Source organism: Genypterus blacodes, unplaced genomic scaffold (genome assembly GCF_046128005.1).
Source record: "Genypterus blacodes isolate CSIRO-AG114 ecotype Tasmania unplaced genomic scaffold, CSIRO-AGI_Gbla_v1 ptg000044l_1, whole genome shotgun sequence".
Lineage (NCBI taxonomy): Eukaryota > Metazoa > Chordata > Actinopteri > Ophidiiformes > Ophidiidae > Genypterus > Genypterus blacodes.
In genome coordinates this window covers 6,634,093-6,654,296 of record NW_027466857.1, presented here as the reverse complement: position 1 = coordinate 6,654,296, position 20,204 = coordinate 6,634,093, and the positions used below count along the sequence as shown (strand labels likewise).

Here is a 20,204-nt window from a genome sequence, read left to right as displayed (position 1 = left end):
TTATTCTGAAGGCGGTAGCAGACAGCTTCCGGAAGTGTCCTTGCTAGCCATCAGTTGCTAATGCAGCTACAGCAGAGCGTCTCTGTTGTCCGTGTAAACAGCGCTATTATTATGTAAAACTTTATGATTTTTTACCAGAGAAAATATAACATAGCCGAAGACACTGATGCGCAACACCCCGATCGTCAGGTGAGTGTGCAGAATTTAATTTTGGTGGCTGAAATAAACGCTTAGAGTTTAGTAACGGGCCTTCGCAACCTCCCCAGTTGTTGTCGGGCCTTTTCGTTGTGTCCATAGAAAGTGATCACGGGGCAGCAGCTGGACAACATAGATTCAAATAACTATATTGAATATGTTTAACCTCATGTAGATCATTTAGTCAACTATAAAACGCGAAATGACGGTCAGGTCAGCCGCAATCACAGTAAACGCTGCATGATGCCTATAAAGGGGGAGGGGCTGTTCTTCGTGTTTGATCTTCACTTTGCCTTGTATTTGACCAACGGATTCCCTTAAATATCTCAATTTTCACAGGGATCAGGCAGCCGGGTTGTCAGATCGTTGCTGCGGTAGCCAGCACTCTTATGGGCAGCAGACTGGACATCAGGTGATAATGGATGTTTACTCCAGTGTGTAAACACAGCCCACACTAGTCTTACCTGCTGCTAGACTACCAGTGAACATGAAGCCAGTCAGCTACCAGCACATGGCCTCAACGGTGAATGGAGGACATCCAAACTTAGGCCTGGATCGTCTATCTACCTCCCAAGTGACGTATTGTGAGGTGTGTGGATTTGCCTCGAAGGACCCTGAAGTCTTTAAGAAACATATGATGGAGCATATGGGGACACGATTTTATTGTTTTTATTGCAACAACGTTTCATTCAGTGAGGCGGAGCTCAACGCACACTTGAAGCAACACACTACAAAGTATCCATTTAGATGTCAGCACTGTGGGCAGGGCTACATGCGCAGGCTGTGCCTCGTCAAGCATATTGAGCGTTTTCACAGTAAGATCAATGGTCAAGCACTTGCTACACCAGCCATTACGAAAAGTATCCATCTGCCCGTCACCAGTGCCTTTCCAAGTGTCCCCGGTGCTAATCAGTCATCAGTTCGGCCAACTGTTAAGGTGACGATACCAAACCCCATCACACCAGCTGCCAGGTTGGGCAAAGAACAACACAGAGGGAAAGTAGTGGATGTAAATGCACCAAACGTCAGGAAAGGTGATGCAGACGTCACGTCCCCTGTAAATGGACACATTCAGTACAACAGGGCTTTAACCGTCTCACTGCCTGAGGAGGTGACGATCCCTGCTGGGTGCATGGTAGAACTCATTGAAGTGAGGACTGTCAATGGAACAAAGGAGCTTAAGCTCAGACTCGTCTCCCAACAGGAGAACGAGTCTGCGTTGAGAGACACAAGGACTGGAGCTTCTCAGAACACAACACCGGGAAAGCCGTTATTCTCCACATTAAATAATCCAAACACAAAGCCTACGAATATGGGGGTGTGTACGATCAACAGGAAACAGTGCGAAACAAAGACTCTTTATGTGGAACAGCTTGCTGGGGTTCCAGCAGACAAATTTGGGACGAAAAGAACGTCACAGGAAATGACAAACTTAAATTTGGAACGTCATGCCATCATTCCACCCAAGGTTTCCAAACAAATCCCTAATCCAGTGAGAGTAGGGAAGTGTGGCCTCCAGATGACGCAGAGAGAGAGCGTGACTCATAATCCGACCTCCTCCATCCCCTCAATTTCAAATAGACATTTCATGGTCGAGCATTCCAAGAACGGCCCACCAAGGAGGGTCAGTGAAATGAAAAGTGCTCCTCAAAATGCTTCGATGGCTGTGAAGACGGAACCTGGGGGGATCAGTGCCAAGAACAGTGCCTCCGCTTCAAGAATAAGAAAGGAGGCAGAGGCCCTGAACCAGCAGAGTCTGAAGTCCGCCCTCTCTTCTTCTACTTCAAGTGTTCAGTTAGCTGCAGCGGCACAGGGGAGGTCCTCTGCCCTCTATGCCTCTAACGATAACGCCAATGCAAATCTAGCGTATGCAATGTCCGGCATTGCCCGCAGAACTTTGAACGAGCCCTCATCTGCCAATCAACGTTTGGGCGAGGGAGGCTCGTCTCTGTCAAACTCTAAGACCTCCACTTGGATGCAGGACAGGAGATCTAATGAGCTGACAGTTGGAGGCGATACGCCCAAGCTAGAGGGGTTCCCAGTTATCTCCTCTGTGTTTTCATTATCCCAGCAGCCAGAAGTTGTCCAAGGCTCAATGCAGCCCCTGGTGATGGCTCTGCGTGGCATAGTAATGAACAAAACCAACTGTTCTAACCAGAGGGATCCAGATGGCATCAAGGTCATTAACATCAGCATCGAGCCAAAGAAGGAGAAACCGGAAGTGGAGGTGGTGGACTGTGCTCAGGTGGCCCCTAAAGACGGATCCTTCACTGCCGACCAGGCGAAGAAAGAGCAGACCGCCGAGTCCGTCAAAATCGAAGCGCCTGATAAGACCTCTCAGCACTCTCAAACCAACATGGTTCTCAGTGAGCCTGTCAAAGAGGAACACCCGCCAAGCGACAGTTCCAAACCCGAGACTCAGTCGGAATCTTCATCTTCAGCAACAGAGCCAGAAGCGGCTCCTCTGCCTGTCTCGCACAGAGACGTGTCGGTGACCGCACACCCTCTCCTGAACGTGCCCTTCATCGAGAAAAAGGAGCACGACGTCACCTCGAAATTCCTGACCGTCTCTCTGAAGAGGATACAAGTAGGCTCCTGGAAAACAACAAAGAAGAGACCGAAATTCCGGATCGACAAATGCAAGCCGCAGGAACCCGCCGGCAGCCTGACGGATTGCGTCGTCATCTACCCGACGCCGCTGAAGGTGGACCAGCTGGTAAAGCAACCGGGGCCCAACCAACCTGTGGTGGTGCTCAATCATCCCAAACCCCAAGGCCCCAAAGGCGGAGCCGGGGCGGCCGCTTCCATCGCCAGCTTAGGAGCCGCAGAGGTCGTTCCAAAGTGCCAAATCTTGAAAATGAGGCTCAGCAAAGTCATGGGACAGAAATATGAGGTTTTGGGGTGCACAGTCGGGGGTTTCCCCTGAGTTTAAGATGGTTTGACGATCAAATAAGAAGAATAGTTTAGATTTACAGCAAAATGTTCAGTATTGCCATGGGGAGACATTCACAGTCTCTTGAGGCATGTTACACAGAATATAAGTGCAATGCAGTTTTGACTGCCTTGAAATATGGACTTCCTTCCATCGTACATGTACGTCACCTGGTGTCCTTTTAAGAAGTTTAAGTTTCAGAAAAAAGCAGGCCTGTCACTGTCAATGGCGTATTAATTGTTTTAGTTGCACCAATTACAATTCCCCTCCATCTCATAAGGCGGCTGCCAGAATACTTTTCATTCCTCATTTGTAATAAAAAGGAAACGGTAGCGTGTAGATAAGGGATATGCAAAGCTCAGAGTTTTTAGCCTCGGGGTGATTTTGGGTTACGGCTTCTTGTGCAATAATAACCATGAATGTCACACAGGTGGTTACAAATAGTTCTGGAGTATTAATCGTTAAACATGATCAAATCTCTTTGATACAGACGGTGCAAAGAAACCGTGGGTGGGGGCGGGGGGGATTTAGGACTGTTGCTGTCCACAATGATGTGTCTGTCCTTGTACCTGTGATAGGACTGCTGGACCAAGTTTGTCGATTTGAAACAGATTTGGTCATGACCGCTTTCCACTACGAAGTGAGTGGCATGACAAAGGGGATTTCTTTACGTTCAAAACTGACTTCAAAAGTAGTGATTCAATTATTTTTTTCTCAACCTGATTTGTAACGACCAAAGTGACCCCCGCCCCCTCCCCCCACAGAAGACTGATGGACGATGATGCGTTTTTTCGTCTCGTGTGTGCGCGACTGCTTTTGCACCATTAACAGACGTGAACGCATCAGTCACTAATCAACGTTTCCTTGTTAGATGTGCGATCTCAAAGGTCTGCAGTATTTTCTGAGGACTTGTCATTTTTAACATTAAGCACTTAACCGCCTTCAAAGTGTTGATGCTTGAGAATCATGTTGGAGCATTGTTGCTGCATGTGGTGCATTTACTGTACCGTCTTGTTACACTAAGCATCTTTGCTTCGCTTCACAAACACCTGTAGCTGCTTTGCGTACCGAGTTGTGTTCACTGGAGTTCTTCAAAGTTGGATTCATCGCTATCATAGAAAATGATGTATTTTTGATTTTTTGGGTTCTTTTCTACTTGAATACTATATAAGGCTGTACATATTGAGTTACTATGGTGACCCCAGGAGTCTTAAAAGTTGGATGTATATTCCATTTTACAATTAAAAAAAAAACACTAGCGCCAACGGGGACTTCGTGACCCTGCAGGTCGATATTTCTTCTCTTGTTCTTATTTATAGTGTTATAATTATGTACGAGAGCTCGGACCTGTAAGTAAACTTAGGCTTTGTTTGCCACAGTTTGTACGGCGTGTATATAACTTTTAGTCCGTCCCAGTTTATATTGTGTGTGTACATAAGTATATATATACATCTATAAATATAAAACGTGATGACTGGTGTTCAGACTCTACATGTGCATAGAGAATAGCAATACACCACAGTCTTTTCTGCAACACTTCAGTCCCGTATGATCTCCGTAGCTCTAAATTAAACCTGTATAATTAAGTTTAAAAAGTTGTTTCCGGTTGTTTTCCTTTGCAGCTCCTTCACGCTCGATGAGTGTAAAAAAATTAATCATGGCCATCCTTGTTTGCCGTACTTTCTGTGTGCATTACTGTTGTGTTCCATTCTTTTATAACGACATTTGTGTAACTTTTCATTTTTCTATTAAAATGATAAACACTGGTCATTGGTCTTAATTTATACAAGCCATTTCCTATTGTGCAGCAGACTGAAATGTTAGGAATTTTGCTTATAAGAGATTTTACAGGGCGACTGATAGATTCTAAGTGTCAAAACAAATTACATCTGTGGTTATCCGGGTGAAGCTGCACAGGGTGAGGCCATGTAGCAGATGGATTTGTGTCATTTTAGCAGCTGTTCAACATCCTTTTTTGTAACTGGACATGTCAGCACACAATTGTCCGGGGACTGTTGGCCTGCCATCGCGCTTCTCCAACCAATGAGGGTGATAGGGAACAAGGAATGGAAGCTGATGATGTCTGCCACAGAGTCAAACATCTAAAGAAAGAGACACAAGACAGTCAGGAAATCAGCTGTAGGCGGAGGGTGTGTGTTTGTTTTTGTGATGAGGCTTTCACTGCTTACATCATTGGATAGTTGTCCTGTTCCCAGTGCGTATCTGCTGGCGCTCTCGAGAAACCGGATTTTGACATTGTAAACCTTCTTGTTGTGGTACACAGCCAACACTAAAGGCTCACTGTTGGTGATGTTGGAACAGTCTCGCACCAGAAACGCACCATCCTAATGCAGTTCATGTGGATAAATACAAGAAAAAAAATGACTTACACGGTGAAGGTATGTTTAGACACACAATTGATTCAGTGTAAATTGGATGGCTTACCTGGTTCACCAGGTGCAAGGCGTGCTCGGCGTCTGCTCGATCACAAGTGCCCACATACCAGTCTTGATCATAGCAGGTCTAGAATTGATGTATTAATATAAAACACCAACTTCACATCTCAAACTTTCAAATTCAGCAACAGTGTTTACCTGTTGAGCCTTTTGCACTGAAGCAAACTCCTGTTGGACAATGTCTTCTTCAGTTTGGGGACATAGGTGGTGCTGAAGGTTTGTTGATGATGTCCCCTCTAAAAGCAAAGGCCACTTTTATTCATTTACAAGAGAATTCCAGACAAGCTTCAGTTTGCAGCTGTGTAATGCAGATGTGCTGAAGCTTTAATTAACGGTTGGCAAGTTGATGAATGTGGCACATCAGCAAATAAGCAAGAGCTACTTTTTGTGAGTAGTGTATGTGTGTGTGTAAGAGGGGCACGTAAAACAAATTTCAGATTGACGTGTTTGCAAGCTGACGTGTTCGCAAGTGATTTGACCCAATAAAGTTTCTTCTTCTAAACTTGTGATGATGCACTTCAGGACACATGAAATGAAAAAAACGATTGGATGGTTCTTGTCTAATATCTCTTTGAGGATAAGCTCTTCTTGAAACATTTGTGTCATAAATTTTTGCCTTTTGCATTGATTTGCTCATTTGATCAATACCTCAACTGCGGTCATGTCATTGGATTGAGACTTACCTAGATCTTGTTCCACCCTAAGGGAGACAAAAGCACACAAAGATATCAAACATGTCCTACTTGGAAAAGACAGATCAATTGTACACACCAGCACCTTTGGCAAACATGATATTTCGTATCCAAACCGTGTCCTTCATTGGTAAGGCTGGATGAAGCATCTTCAAAACCTCAAACATATAAAGAGTATCACAAGACCTTTCAGAATTAGTTTGCCAAGTGTTGCATTCACAACCGTGCAACTCTTACCCTTAGAATGTGAAATGAGTTCTGCCTATCAAAACAGCAAAAACAAAATAATGTAAGTAAAATCCTTTCTAATTTACAAACTTAAAGGTTACTTAAACATAAAGGTTCAGCATGTTTGGCGACTTACTTTTTTATTAACTCTTTGTCCACTGAAACAAAGAATGAAACACTGTCACATGATGAAGCTGACAGAAGATTGACATTTAAATTTCTTACCAGCAGAGGTTGCTGTTACTACACTGTACCATTTCATCTGCTACTTTGACGTCTAAGGGAAAAGGTATTTTTCATTTTCATTTGCATATCATTTCCATTTTCCTTCACATTGAGTCCAGCAGTTCAGGGTCACCTAAAGAGAACACCTGTGGACGCCACAGGGCTTTAGTGCCTTGCTCAACAGGATCTCTGCTATAATAGGGACACAGAGCAAATCTTAGCTCAGGGGCCATGGTTTGTCTACTTGTTATGTGTCCTGTGTCCTGGATCAGTGAGAGTAGGAGTAAATGACAGCGTGCACTCACTCTCTCCTGCAGAGTTTTTGTACACTCAGTGTAGAGAACTGAGTTTTCGGCTTCTGGGTAGTCGATGGAGGTGGCCTTGAAAAAAACAGTTCATTCAAAGCCAGCATCGCAACTTCAATGGGAAGTAAATCACTGCATCCTTGTGAGAGCTGCGCACATTAGAAAGAAAGGGATCACCTGCTTTATGAGATGCAACCAAAACAGTTTTGCAGACATTAGACCAGACTCTGTAGACTGTGATTGTGTTTATGACAGATGCTGTGGGTTTACCTGGTCTCTCGGCTGCACAGCTGATGCCGTGTCATCTGTAAAAACAACAGTTGAATGAATCTGTAGGGTGCCAATATGTTCACAATACAGAAGCAAGGGGACATTTTACACACCACCATCACCATCATGTCAATGCCTGTATTGACGTTGCTTCTGGTTAGTTTAGTTACCTAATTTGGGCCCTCTTCTGCCTGGCTTCAGCTCTCTATTTATAGGAGGCCCTGGTTTTCACAGAACAGATTACATTTGCCTCCATTAGTGAGTCAGAGTAATCCCCTTTACATTGCCGCCCCTACTGCCAAAAGTGTGTAGGTTGTGCGTTTCAAGTTTTGTTTACCTGAGGTCGATGGGATTTCCCTAGGCGGACAACTTGGCAGGCTACTGGAGTTACCCTGAACAAAGGAAAGTATATAAGCTGATAGGATGGAAGGACACTTGTAAAGTCATCAGCATTTGAACAGCAAAACAAAAAAGCTCACACTGGGGTATGATGACAGGCTCGGAGCGGATGATGACCGTGGAAGATCCCTGTCTTCAAATCAAAAGGAATGATATGATCACCCACAGACATAACAGTGACAGAATCATAGAACTTTTCATCTTTTTCCAGTCGAATGTTTTTTGTTTTTGAGTCCTCAAAAGTTCCTCAAGGAAAAAGAAAAAGAAGCTGTCATTGTTGTCAGATTAACTGAACCAGCTCCTGATTCAAATTAACCTTTTGCAAAGAAATTCATAATTTTTCTTGACTCAAGCGAGCGGATCTGCTTTGTTCTGTCTTGTATCTGTCCTTCCTTTGAAAACGCTTCAAACAAGTTATTTTAAATTGGAAACTGACTGAAATATTGTCATTACACAGTTGTTTTTTTAGTTGTTTTAAGGAAGTTAGTCTTTAAGGCCTCAATAATAGACAGAAAGTGTTACATTTTTCACAGTGTAGCTCAGTTGTTTTTGGCTCCGCAGTGAATTGCAGCATCAGATCGTATTGATTACAGAGGGAGAATGCTCCGTTTCAAAGCCTCTTCTAAAGTTTGAGCTCTGCAGCTTGTGAGGCCCCTGGCTATGACTGACTGAGGGTCACATCGACACTGCAGATTTGTGGGAGTCTATTCACACTACACGCGTCCTCTCTTGCCCTTCGGCGCCTGGATAATTGTTATGTGCCGCGGCCAACAGATGGCCCTGGAGACCCACTCACAGATCCTGCTCGCTCAGCAGGAGCTCAGATCTTTTCCGCTTTCTTTCCCAGCTTAGTTTGCAGGGGAGCTGTGGTTTCTGAACCGTGTTCAACTCTCAAATCCATTCTAAATATATTCAGAAGAGCTTTTCTGTATAAAATAAACAAAACAAGCTCACCCTCATTGCAGCAAATGGAGGGCAAACATGGCTATAATTGGAAGTTTATGCAAGTTTAGGAATTGTGGTTGATTGTAAATGTTTTTGGATATCAGTGATGCCAGTCTTTTATAAAACTTTTTTTTTTTAGTTTAGAGTTTTACCTTGGTAGAGTTTACAGTCAAAGCAAACAGGGAGGATGGGTGTAAGAGTAGGACAGCAACTTTGTGGTTTATCTAAACTTGACTGATCACCCATCATCACAATATGATGAATTAGGTTATTATATAAAAACACTGAATGTTGTGCAAATTCTGTTCAAAACTGATATGAAAATGAGACAAAAACCTGAAATGGTCCCATCTTGATTACCTAATAACAAAAATGCTGTCTTGTTGTTCTTGTTTGTGTTGCAGAAAAGTATTTGACAGAAAATGTTACATACAGTACACATTTGAATAAAAACGTTTCTATCCAATGTATCTTGCAGGAGCTAATGCAAACTATACATTTAACAAACACAACCTAATAAAATCAGAAAGAAACAAGAGTTAACCAAAATTAAACCACATCTATAGGGGGCGCTTATGAGGGTAAAGCCACCAAACTCATTCTAAAACTGAAAATATGTTCAAATGAAAAGCTTATTGTTTGAGCTGCTAAGGTTTGCTGGTATACCTGCATATTCTTCGTCACACATCATGGGCCTGGAAGGTTGTATGTGCACGCCGTGCAGGTCCTCCTGGTCATCTGCCACGCTGTACTCCGTTTCCTCCCTGCTGTTATGGTAACCGCATCGCTGTCGTCTATTCTTCACTTTCCTGCCACAATCCTGTGGACGGTAAGTTGCAGCTACATCAAATGAGAAACTAAGTCTATAGTAAGCAGCCTGCATTAACCCCCGGGCCTCGTCGGGAGGTGTGTGTTTGTGCTCGCTGCAGATTCATGCTGCAGTAGTGATTCCTGAGACACAATCTCTGGCCAAAACCATCAGATTACACCGTTTCTTCATTCTATTTTCATTCATTTCTTTGTAGAATTTCTTAGCAACGGACTTCTAAGAAACACTTCCAAGAAACAAAGCCATGTTTCAGACTGTTCGAGTGAGACAAGTGCCTAACAAGTGTGTAACATGTGGCCTATTTGAAATAACACACACTGCATTTATTCACTTCATATCATGAGCATAACCACACACACACACACACACACACACACACACACACACACACACACACACACACACACACACACACACACACACACACACACACACACACACACACACACACACACACACACACACACACACACACACACACACACACACACACACACACACACACAGCCAAGATGAAAAGTCACTGACAGCGTTCTGCAAGTTAAGTTTTAGGAAGTAAAGCGTCTATTTTTGTCAATCACTGGCACATGATGCACGTTTTGTTTTTGTGCACCTGTGGCATGGCTGACAAATGGATGAGTTTCAGCAGAATACATTATCAGTGGGAGTCGAATGGGCTGTCATCAATCAAAGCGGTTTCTCCCATTCAAAAAGCGGCAAACTCCCCCACCAGCACTGACACCGTTTTGTGGCAAAGCCAGTCTGGTTTCTCCCAAGAGGAAATTGATGTTTTTATCGGAAACGTGCACAGTAACCCAGCACAAGTGAGCAGTGCCCCTAATGTGTCAGCAAGAGCAGATGATGTCCATTTATAGGTAGATTAATGCTTCTTGAGATATTGAAAACCCTGTAGGCTTTGCACACACGCACCAAAACGTCGGCTTTGCCACATCACGTTTCTGCAGGGACTGGATTTTCTATGGTGAATTAACAGCCCACTGCTTCAGAGCAAGACCGCAAGGATGCAGGTTGTAGCTTTTGTGCTCTCATTCATCCTAAACCTTGGACGAGGCTGCCGAATGAGGATTTATGATCAATACCTTTGAGTTGAGAGAAAACTTACAGCCACCCATTTGTGGATTTCACCATCTGCTCCCCTGTAGGACTAAACCAAATGGCCTGCACTTTTAAAAGCCTTAAACTGTGTGGAATAGAATCTTAACCTGTCTGTTATATCCAACTATCTTCATTTCTTATCCGAAGTGTGAGTTTTTATATCTGTAGAAGTCAGTGAGGGTGATCACACTGGATGAAGCAAGTATGCTTGCTCAGTGCTTCGAATGATACAGACTGTGAGCAAGTAGATTCTAGGGAATACAGCGAGTTCTCCTTAATAACACGCACATTGAAATCCCTTAATTTTCAATTGAAGCAGTATAAAATGCTACAGTATATATGGCTCATTCATCAACAACATATCCTGGGTGCATGGTAGACACTGTTAAGAAAGCACAAACTTACTACATTTATCACATTCAAACCACATTTCAGATGTGAATCTAAACACAACATCTAAAGCTTTTATGTTTGTCAGGAGATGACATGCGAGTGTCTAAGGCCTGAAGAAAACAATAACAGTTGAAAAGGAAATGTGTTTCTTTTTTAGCACCTTTGCCCTGTGCTGCATTTGTGAATTCAGATGAAGATGTTGGGTAAATATACATCATAAAGAGCATCTGAGAGTAATGACAGGCTTCCCAAAAACACTAACTGACACACAAAGCGCCGTCGGAGCACTTATGGCTCAGTTCACGCTGTGTTTAGTCTGCGGGAAAATAGATATGCACATAAACTCTTTTACGAGGAGGCAATAAACATAAAATGCACTAATAAATGACACAGAATGCAGTTCTTTGGCGTGACTACTCCAAATAGGTCTATTAATAGATGTATTGTAACTATCAGGTGAATCGTCAATGTCAGCAAGGGTGATAAACACTTGATCATATTTTGTACGACTCCCCTAACTGTAACTTATTGTAATCAAGCGTTTTGAGCGAAGTTTGTAAAAGAAAACTTAAAAAAAGAAAGAATTGAAATAGTTTTTCATGGTAAGGCTTTGGAAGGAATATTAATGGAATCCAAAGCAACAGTTGTACGCTGTAGTGAAATGGATTTGGTCCGAGGCCTCCTAGTTAAGATGATATCTGCAGCACTGCTCATATGTTCTGTTAATACCAATATGCTGACAGCAGAATTCTGCTTCGCACCGTGTTGCTGCTGCCATTCACTGACAATGACAGAGCAGAATCCCTCTCTTTACTCATTTCTGTGCTAAAAGGTAATTACACAGTGGTGGCAAGCTCCAAAAAGTTTCCCCTGGGAAGAGTCATGTGGAACCAGCAGAGCAGTGCCGTGGATATGGGCACCATAACTCACCATTATCACAGCAGACTCATGGCTGTTACCTCTCTCTGTAGCTAATGAGGAGCTGAAACACAAACCAAAAAAAAACATCATTAGTTTGGTATTTCCAACAATGTGTCCTTCCAAGATATTACGTCCTTGAATTCCTCTTTAATTGTAATACAGAATTTAAAACAAACAGCTCTTTATATGAGCTGTTTGGACCACAGTTTGTAGTAGTGATATGAAGAGGAGAGAAGCTACATCTGCAGCTAGTGTGGAACGATTACATTTGAAAATTAAGTTTTATTACTGTCATTGGACACACACACACACACACACACACACACACACACACACACACACACACACACACACACACACACACACACACACACACACACACACACACACACACACACACACACACACACACACACACACACACGACATTAACCAAATTCTCATCAGTCCTCTGTGTTTATGATAAATCCTCTCATATCAACAATACAGATCATTCCAAATATAAATACACATTTACATTTTCTTTTACAGTTTAAGGCTAGGTGACAGTTTTAGGATTTCTATATTTTAATGTACATTTTTAACTTTTTCATTTTGTCCAATCAGTGATGGAGAAAGTTACTATTTTAATCCACATTTCGCTCTGCAGACAATCACTGACAAATCCGTGGACGAATCAGCTTTCACCATAAACCAGGTGTGTCAAACTCATTTTAGTTTCGGGCCACATTCGGCCCAATTTAGATTCAAGTGGGCCGGATTCGTAAAATCAAATCATTCTGTAGATAAGAATATTCCAACAATCATGTGAAACACCTGATTTAGGTCAGGCAGTATACAGTAAAAAAGTCCTAAGGGTATAAGTTAAAATCTACTGATCTTTTATCAATACATTCATGTAAATGTTGACATTTTCTGACTTTCAATGAGTATGCCATCACTCATTATTATATATTATTAATGATGATAATGATTCCGTTTCTTAAGAAACAGTTACCATACAGACATGCTTTCAAGAATTGTAATTCGGTTATAATTCTCCAGAAAGCCAAATTTAGACCACGACTGAGATTGGTATCACTTCCTTTCCTACCCACATACGTATGCTTGAGCGTTACAGAAAGAAGCCTCGGAACTACGCCTCCAACTCAGATAAACCAAGAGATCAATTTAAACCCGATCAGTTCCACTTGTCAGCTTGTCAGATCTGGTGATTGAAATGAACATCTTTAAGGGGAAATTTGCTTTTATGTTGAATTTGAATAAAATGTTTGACCCACGTAGAGTATTAATCAGAAATAAGATTATGATAATGATATACATCTTAGATCCACTGAACACCAGGCAACTGAAGAGCCCTCAGAGAAATCCAAGTTATACAAAATATATATTGTTTCCTGCAGCTGTGCTCTGGTTTAACAGGTAATCATGTAACAAATTCAGGAGAGGTTTTTTAATCTACAAAAGTACAAATTTCTTCATCAACCTTTGTTTTTAGATTGAAAATTGAGTTTGCCCATGGGGGTGGAGTAACGTGATAATCCTAATCCAGTGTAGTTAATAAAGTGGTAATGGGTTGTTGTTGCTCATGTTCCTCTGCCCCCGAGTGCAACCTGTCTGAGGGATAAGAGACCAAGCAAAGGATAGTTGTTTATGCATACGAAATAAATCCTTGCCAGACTTGTATCGGTCCACCGTGTGAGTGATATCACATTGCCCATAGTGAGATTGTTGAGTTTTACAGTGACTTTTGGTAAATCCGTCAGTCCTGCTTCTTCATTGAAGACTCGCGATCAAATAAAGTCTGATATGGAAAAACATGAATGCCTCTGACCTTCACATTAGCTTTGCGGTCCTTAAGATCTCTTTTTTTTGCCATTCCTACCACATTGGAGCATTTAAGAAATATCAAAAAGAAAGATTTAATAAGATGTAGAGAAAAACAAGGTCAAAGTAGATCAGAATTTGAGGTGTAAAATAAGTATGTTTGACTGAATAAAGCAGGAAGCAAGCGCACCCAAAACTGAGGTTGTGTAGCTAAAGTGAGGCCAGGTCGGAGATTGTGAAACACCAGCTGGCATTTTGAACTTGCACCTCACAGCCCCCAAAATGAAGAATCAAACTCGGGATTAGATTTGGCACTGTGGTCCAAACAACAGCTGGCTGACTACTTTGCAGAGTTCACTGTGCCATGAGAAAGCGCCGACGGATGAGACGCATCATGGAAGGAAGATTCAATACGCGGAGCTGGCGTCTGAATCGGAACATAAACTTCAGCCCCCTGGACATTGGGCGCAAAGGATTTGTGCAATTGAACCCACCCCAGTACTCAAGGATTTGTGACCTGGCTTTGCTTTGAGCCATTAAGGAAGTCACATATCAGGAGGGCCGAGAAGAGAAGATACCAGAATTAGGAAGTGTATAAATACTGCAGAAGTGTTGGGTTTTGTGGATAAGTTTGGTAAAAAAAAAGGGTTTGATATTATCTCTGCTGCACTATTGTGAGTCCTCTGGTCGTTCAAAATGTTTTATCAGAGAATCTTAATAGAATATTATTCATGAATCAGAGAAACATTTTATTCACTTTTACCTTCCTCAGCTTGCAACTGATACATTTATTGCCCCTTTCATGTCATGTCACCAAGAGTATGAAAATATTTCCACCTTAACAGCAGTGCCATAAATGTGAATCAATGCCCCACAAAATGTTCCAACATGCAAATGCTGATGGAAACCTCCTTGACGACAGTAATACCCGCGTCACGTCGAAATCATTCACCAATAAAAGTTTCAGATCTATTGAGCTACATGTTAACATTTTCTATGAGATTGGACTCCTAAATTTCGCATTTTATATTGGAAGTGCATTTGTTTAATATTTTTTACACATCTGATTTCACGCTAATGACGTAGAAGTTAAAGTCTGGTTAAATATTGGCAAAACAAATAGAAATCAGCGCAAGAAAGGTTTGTTTATTTAATTGTCAGGTGCCGACACATTGCACATCATTCTTTGCCATAAACAGAGATCAGTATTGAGTGAAAGCTGGATTGAGTTAAGCTCTCTCTCTTGAAATTCCAAACTAAATCCAGTTGCTCCCTTATTGGTCTAGATAACGTAGCCGTACCATGAGACCAGATTGCATACTCGTACATGACATTTGATTTAACATCCATCTAAAAACTCAAACACCTGGAGAGTAAGTGTCGAGTTTCAACTGAAGCAGGATTCACAACTCTGATGCCTATCAAAGCCCGCCTCCTCATTCTATTCCCATCCTTGTCATTTATGTCTATTTTTTGCAACGGAACAACACTTAGGTTTTGATGCTTTGACAACTCTTTTCTGTGCACCCACTGAGACAAATAAAAGGAATTGTAAACTGGGGGGGAATCCAGCGATTACCTACCTTTTCAGAAGATTTCTATTGTACAAAGAAACACACCTGCGTCACTTGAGTGTCCAGCAATTACTTCCTTTTTGGCTATATACACATATAGTATCCTATGCGACAGTTTTTGTGGCTCCCCTGCAGATAGAAAAACAACTCTGCTTTATTGTATGAGTGACTGCAGTAACCCACAATCGCTTCCTGTGTGGGGGACTTACTGGCCTGCACGCTTGAAGTTTTTACTGATGCTTTAGACAACTTGTGGGTGGAGGGTAACTCTTGCAGCGCTGGTTTCACAGGTGTTACCAGCAGAGCAATGTTTTACATTCTGTAGAATATTCTTATCTAAATACACACATTTCATTGCCAAACTAATTTCTGCATTAATCTTATGATGAGGTCATTCTGTCATGTCTTTTCACGTGATTGTCCAAAGCTCGAGTCTCAAACCACGGCCGCTTACCATTTGCTCAGCATAAATGGGGGTCAAATGAATTTGCTGAGGCTACAGGTATTTCTGTTAATTTGTGCCAGAACATTGTGATATTTCATCACCTGTTCTGCTCTGTGGCATTTACTCTTTTCATTAGATCAGCTGGGTTCATTTTTATACCGCGCAAAGGACGAGGAAGCCACATTCCAATTTGTAACAGCATATATTCAAGCTTAACCTTTCCAAGTGATATGTCACTTTAGTAGAACATTTTCACTTTATTCCATGAAAATTTAATGAGCAGAAACCTGCCAATTCTTATGGCACACTGACGCAATTTATTATCTTCTAATTTGAAAACTCTGCCCAGAAAGGAGGGGAAAAAATTGTTCTTTCACAACCTCCAGCAAACTTTCCCAAAAAAAGAGTTTTGCCAATTAAGAATTATCAGGGTGGAAGAAGTGTCTGCATGTGACTGGTGTGTACAATGTTGGGGAATAAGGATTTGACCACATGTCCTGCATACGTGGCAGCAGTGCTAAATGTTTTTGTATGTCTCTCTTCCCGCTGCCTTGCTTTTTGCTCGGTGGAAGAAAACAAGTGCTGATGCCAAACAAAGACCAACATATGCCATCAAGAGGCACCACTACAAATGCCACATTAAGCTGCTGACGTTTCACCATTCAGTTGCCTATGACCAAGCTTGCCCGATCCTGTATTCCTGCTCCTACACAGCTAGTATAGTTACTGCTGGATTACAGACGAGCTTCTCCTCCATCATGTTATCTGCTCTACATACACCTATTCCCCCATTGGGTGCCCGTTGGAAAAGGTGGCAGACATGTATAAGTGACATTGCTGCGGGTGCCATCACTCAGCTGCACGGAAAAGACTAGGCACAGTGCAGAATTGAACCCTTCTTGTCAGTCAAGGTCCCAAAATTCAAATGGATATGTGGATGGATGTTTTAGTTACAAATTCATATCGCTAAGCTTCCACAGACAGTGGAGTGGATATAGTATTTGCCAAACCTTCTGTTTTGCTTTCAAAAAAGGTCCTTGATTTCTAGGTTTAGAAAGATACACAGAATTATTTTGATAGGAATCAACAAAACAAGGCATTTGTTAACCTTTCAATTAATCCGAATTTTAGTTTAATGGAAATTTCTGGGCTAACGTGCAAGAGTTCCACGGTGTCGCATCAATTTTAGGCCTTTTCACAGTCACTTGAAACTTAAGAGAGGACTTACCTTTGCTGCTAATGAGAAGGACAGCATATCTTTGTGTGCACGGGGGGGTGGAGATCTGGCCTCCTCCAAAAAGCAATGCAGCTGAGCACAGGCGCACAAGGTCAGCCTCTCTCCTGTGGTTTCTTCTGCAACGGTATAGGCTGACTTCCTGTAAAAGATTACATCTAGCCTCTCATATTCGCACTGATGCTTATCTTTGAGCCACAAAACTCAACTCCCTGAACATCTCTACACCTTCGCCCCCAGCTACAGCCTCATCGGCCTGTCAATCTGGCAGCTCATCCTGTGTCCTCATCCCCCCCAGCAGCCAAAAAATGAGCTGTCCCCCCTTCCTCTGTCCTGGACCTGTCACTAAGAAATAGGATCCAGAGTCCCCGCCTGGGGGTTCTGGAACACAGAGGTTGAATATGGGTGAGGTGTTTGCATATGTGTGTGTGTGTGTGTGTGTGTGTGTGTGTGTGTGTGTGTGTGTGTGTGTGTGTGTGCGCGCGTGTGCGTGCGTGTGCGCGTGCGTGTATCTGCATGTGTTTGCACGGCTGTAGGGGCCGCATTAGTCTGGCCTCTCGGACGGCAAACAAAAACAAATTGACATTAGCAAAAATAGGAAAAACAACAAAATTCTTTCAAACTTCCTCTGTGAAAAACAAATATGAAGCATTGTTTGCAGCTTTACAGATGAGGCCCAAATGGCTTAAGAATGAGCCCAATATCAGCACTAGACAAACTACCGAATTCCACTGGTAGACGAGTTGAGTTTTGACTGATCAGCTTGTTGTCATTGTTGATCTTTCTGTATAAAAAAACAACAATATGCAAATAAGTGTGATCTGTGCAGCTGCTTTAGTAGCATTTTGCAAATTGAAATACATAACATATCTCTGCAAAATTGTTATCCTATTGCAAAAGTGATGAGGGACAGCTGTGAAAATGAACACAAAAGTACAAACAACCAAGTCAACTGTGCAGGAAGGATGTGAATGATTCACCACATGAAAGGTAAGACATTTCTTGACACCTTCCTGTACGCCAGTATACACTTTGCCTTGGTTCACTTTGCTCATTAAATTAAATATGGACCAAACGCAAATGACGCATCAATGCGTTATGAATAAACGTAAAAATCTGTTTGTATATGTGTTATATGTCACCCTATTAGAATCACATCTGTTAAATAGGCCAAAAAAGTCTCACAGAGGACATATGAAACTACATTTACTTTACTTTTAGCTGAATAAGACAGAGTTTATGGGTAGTTCAGGTGATTTACTCATTATATACTTATACACAGACACAGGCAGCCCAGCAGTTGCCTTTGCCTCTCAACAGCACATAAAAGAAGGATGAGATAGTGTCATGGGGCGTCGGAAGATAAGATAGAAGGCGTAGAGAGAGGGAGAGAGCGAGAGCGATGGGGACTAGTGGGTGGGGGTGCAGGCTGTCTGGCCAGTGGACTATCTCTCTGATGAGAGTGTGATTCAGCAGTGTGAATAATTAAAGCAGGGAGGAGTGATAAGAATCTGTAGACGCCAGGGTTGGATAATGCCGGACGGATATCAGGGGCCTTTGGTGCGGGGAGGTGGTGGCTCAGGCAACATTAGTCACTCTCTGTGCCCCGGGCAACCATCAGGGCATGATGGTGAAGGTCAGGAGATGATAGATGGACAGAGACCAGCGGTGGCTCACCACTGAAGCAGACTAGAAAACGAATGTTCTGTACATGACAGATTAGCCTCACGGGCAAAGATGCTATGATACCACGGCGATGTGTCATAGCTTTGTCAACTTTGTGAGGAGATGTGGTCCATCACTTCTTGATTGAACACACAAAGCTGCGATTTTGATTCTACAGCACCAACTGGGCTTGCTTGAAATATGACAATCCTCTACTTTCCCATTGCTGAACAGGGAGTATCGTTTACTCTGCTACATTCATCTGATGACTATAGGAAGTTGTAATGAGATGACAGCACATATAGAAATTATGTTTAGAGTTTTAGAAAAAAACAGTCCCTCAGATGTCATGAATGCATTACACCCCGCAAAAATCAACTTTTAGGGTGAATCGGCCAATATCTCCAAATTTGGGGGTTTTCATTAATGACACAATAATGCTTTAATGACTGCTAGTATAAAGTACACACTTATTTGTTGTTATCTTAACCTTTGCAATGCTTCAGTGTGCAGAAGCCACACTGACCTACATTTACTCTCCATTGCTGCTATACAGACTGAGTGAAAACAGGTCGGTTTAGATACTCAAAACCCGAGTTGGCTAGAGGGTATTTACAGTTGGTCGCTCCATGCGTCTTGGGCTGATCAGATACCATGAAAACAGTAGCTAACAACAGCGAGATAGCTGATAAAGACTTCAGGGACAGCTCACAAACCTCCATTAGCATCAGCAAAATCTCTCCCCCTTCTGTACTCTTTTATGTAGGTGGGTAGTTACTGCATATGCTTGTGCTGAGGTCATAAAGTTAGCAGGCTACCTCGATAATCGATTCTCAGCATGTGCGCTAAGGGTACAACTTATGAGTGAGGCATTTCATATGGGAGTTCATGCACTTAGCAGCTTGAAGTGGCCAAGTTTAAATACCCTCACAGTCACTTCATCCATTTTAGACTGATCGTTTAGCTATTGGATGGTGAAAGGCCAAACATAAATGCCGTACCTTCCAAGATGCATTGGAGATTGATTGCTTTCCGATCACCCAGACCACGTCGGGAGGTTGTTTGAGGTGCATTCCAGAAGTGACTTGGCCAAGTGTATATGTATCCAAGCCAATTTGTGGAGCTATGGAAACGGACAAGAGCACAGCTACACACACATTTGGAAACAGTGTTGAGAAAAAGAAATCTCTCAACATGCCTGAAGGCTAAAGACAAAAACAGTAACAATGGACAAGCTAGAACAACGCACACATTTTGTGTAGACGCTGAGGGAGGTTTGTACGAGGTGCCCATGATTAGATCTAACACACTCAAATGAAGAGCAACTGTGCTTCTTAGATAATCTACTTGAGCGATCAAGAGAGTAAATAGTTTTTTCCCCCACAGTCAGCTAGCTAACCAATCAAGCTAAAACACAACACCGTGGAAACATCTACCTCTGTGTGTGTCTTATCAGATGTGTGGGCAGGTTAATTCAAATATGTCAAATGTAAACATGTAATCCAATGTAAACATGTTACTTGGAGTGGACAGAGCTCCAGTGAAGTGGAAGA

At 42.4% G+C, this 20,204-nt stretch overlaps 2 protein-coding genes across 5 annotated transcripts; one reads left to right on the top strand and one right to left on the bottom strand.

Moving 5' to 3' along the window:
• Window positions 1-37: 37 nt before the first annotated feature.
• On the top strand, window positions 38-4,888 carry znf518b (zinc finger protein 518B). The gene is made up of 2 exons (XM_076148968.1): window positions 38-189; window positions 535-4,888. The coding sequence occupies exon 2, from the start codon at window positions 683-685 to the stop codon at window positions 3,119-3,121; it is 2,439 nt and encodes an 812-aa protein (XP_076005083.1). The 5' UTR covers window positions 38-189; window positions 535-682; the 3' UTR covers window positions 3,122-4,888.
• Window positions 4,059-17,211, bottom strand: clnk (cytokine dependent hematopoietic cell linker). Of its 4 annotated transcripts, none has more exons than XM_076148971.1 (16): window positions 16,981-17,211; window positions 11,916-11,967; window positions 9,314-9,467; window positions 7,783-7,835; window positions 7,641-7,695; window positions 7,474-7,524; window positions 7,304-7,338; window positions 7,034-7,182; window positions 6,640-6,661; window positions 6,513-6,537; window positions 6,361-6,433; window positions 6,267-6,283; window positions 5,722-5,819; window positions 5,573-5,650; window positions 5,317-5,472; window positions 4,059-5,229 (listed from the first exon to the last, which is right to left on the bottom strand). In XM_076148971.1, the coding sequence occupies exons 2-16, from the start codon at window positions 11,916-11,918 to the stop codon at window positions 5,074-5,076; spliced, it is 1,125 nt and encodes a 374-aa protein (XP_076005086.1). In that variant the 5' UTR covers window positions 11,919-11,967; window positions 16,981-17,211; the 3' UTR covers window positions 4,059-5,073. The 4 variants fall into 4 exon arrangements, with proteins under 4 accessions (XP_076005086.1, XP_076005087.1, XP_076005085.1 ...); XM_076148972.1 differs by lacking the exon at window positions 16,981-17,211 and adding an exon at window positions 15,353-15,505; XM_076148970.1 differs by lacking the exon at window positions 16,981-17,211 and adding an exon at window positions 15,317-15,502.
• Window positions 17,212-20,204: the final 2,993 nt, after the last annotated feature.

Coding starts and splice junctions, on each gene's coding strand:
- znf518b (XM_076148968.1), top strand. CDS start 683: ATGAAGCCAGTCAGCTACCAGCACATGGCCTCAACGGTGAATGGAGGA.
- clnk (XM_076148971.1), bottom strand. Junction 7,339..7,473: donor CAGAAGAGGGCCCAAATTAG/GTAACTAAACTA, acceptor TTGTTTTTACAG/ATGACACGGCATCAGCTGTG. Junction 6,538..6,639: donor GACAAAGAGTTAATAAAAAA/GTAAGTCGCCAA, acceptor CTGTTTTGATAG/GCAGAACTCATTTCACATTC.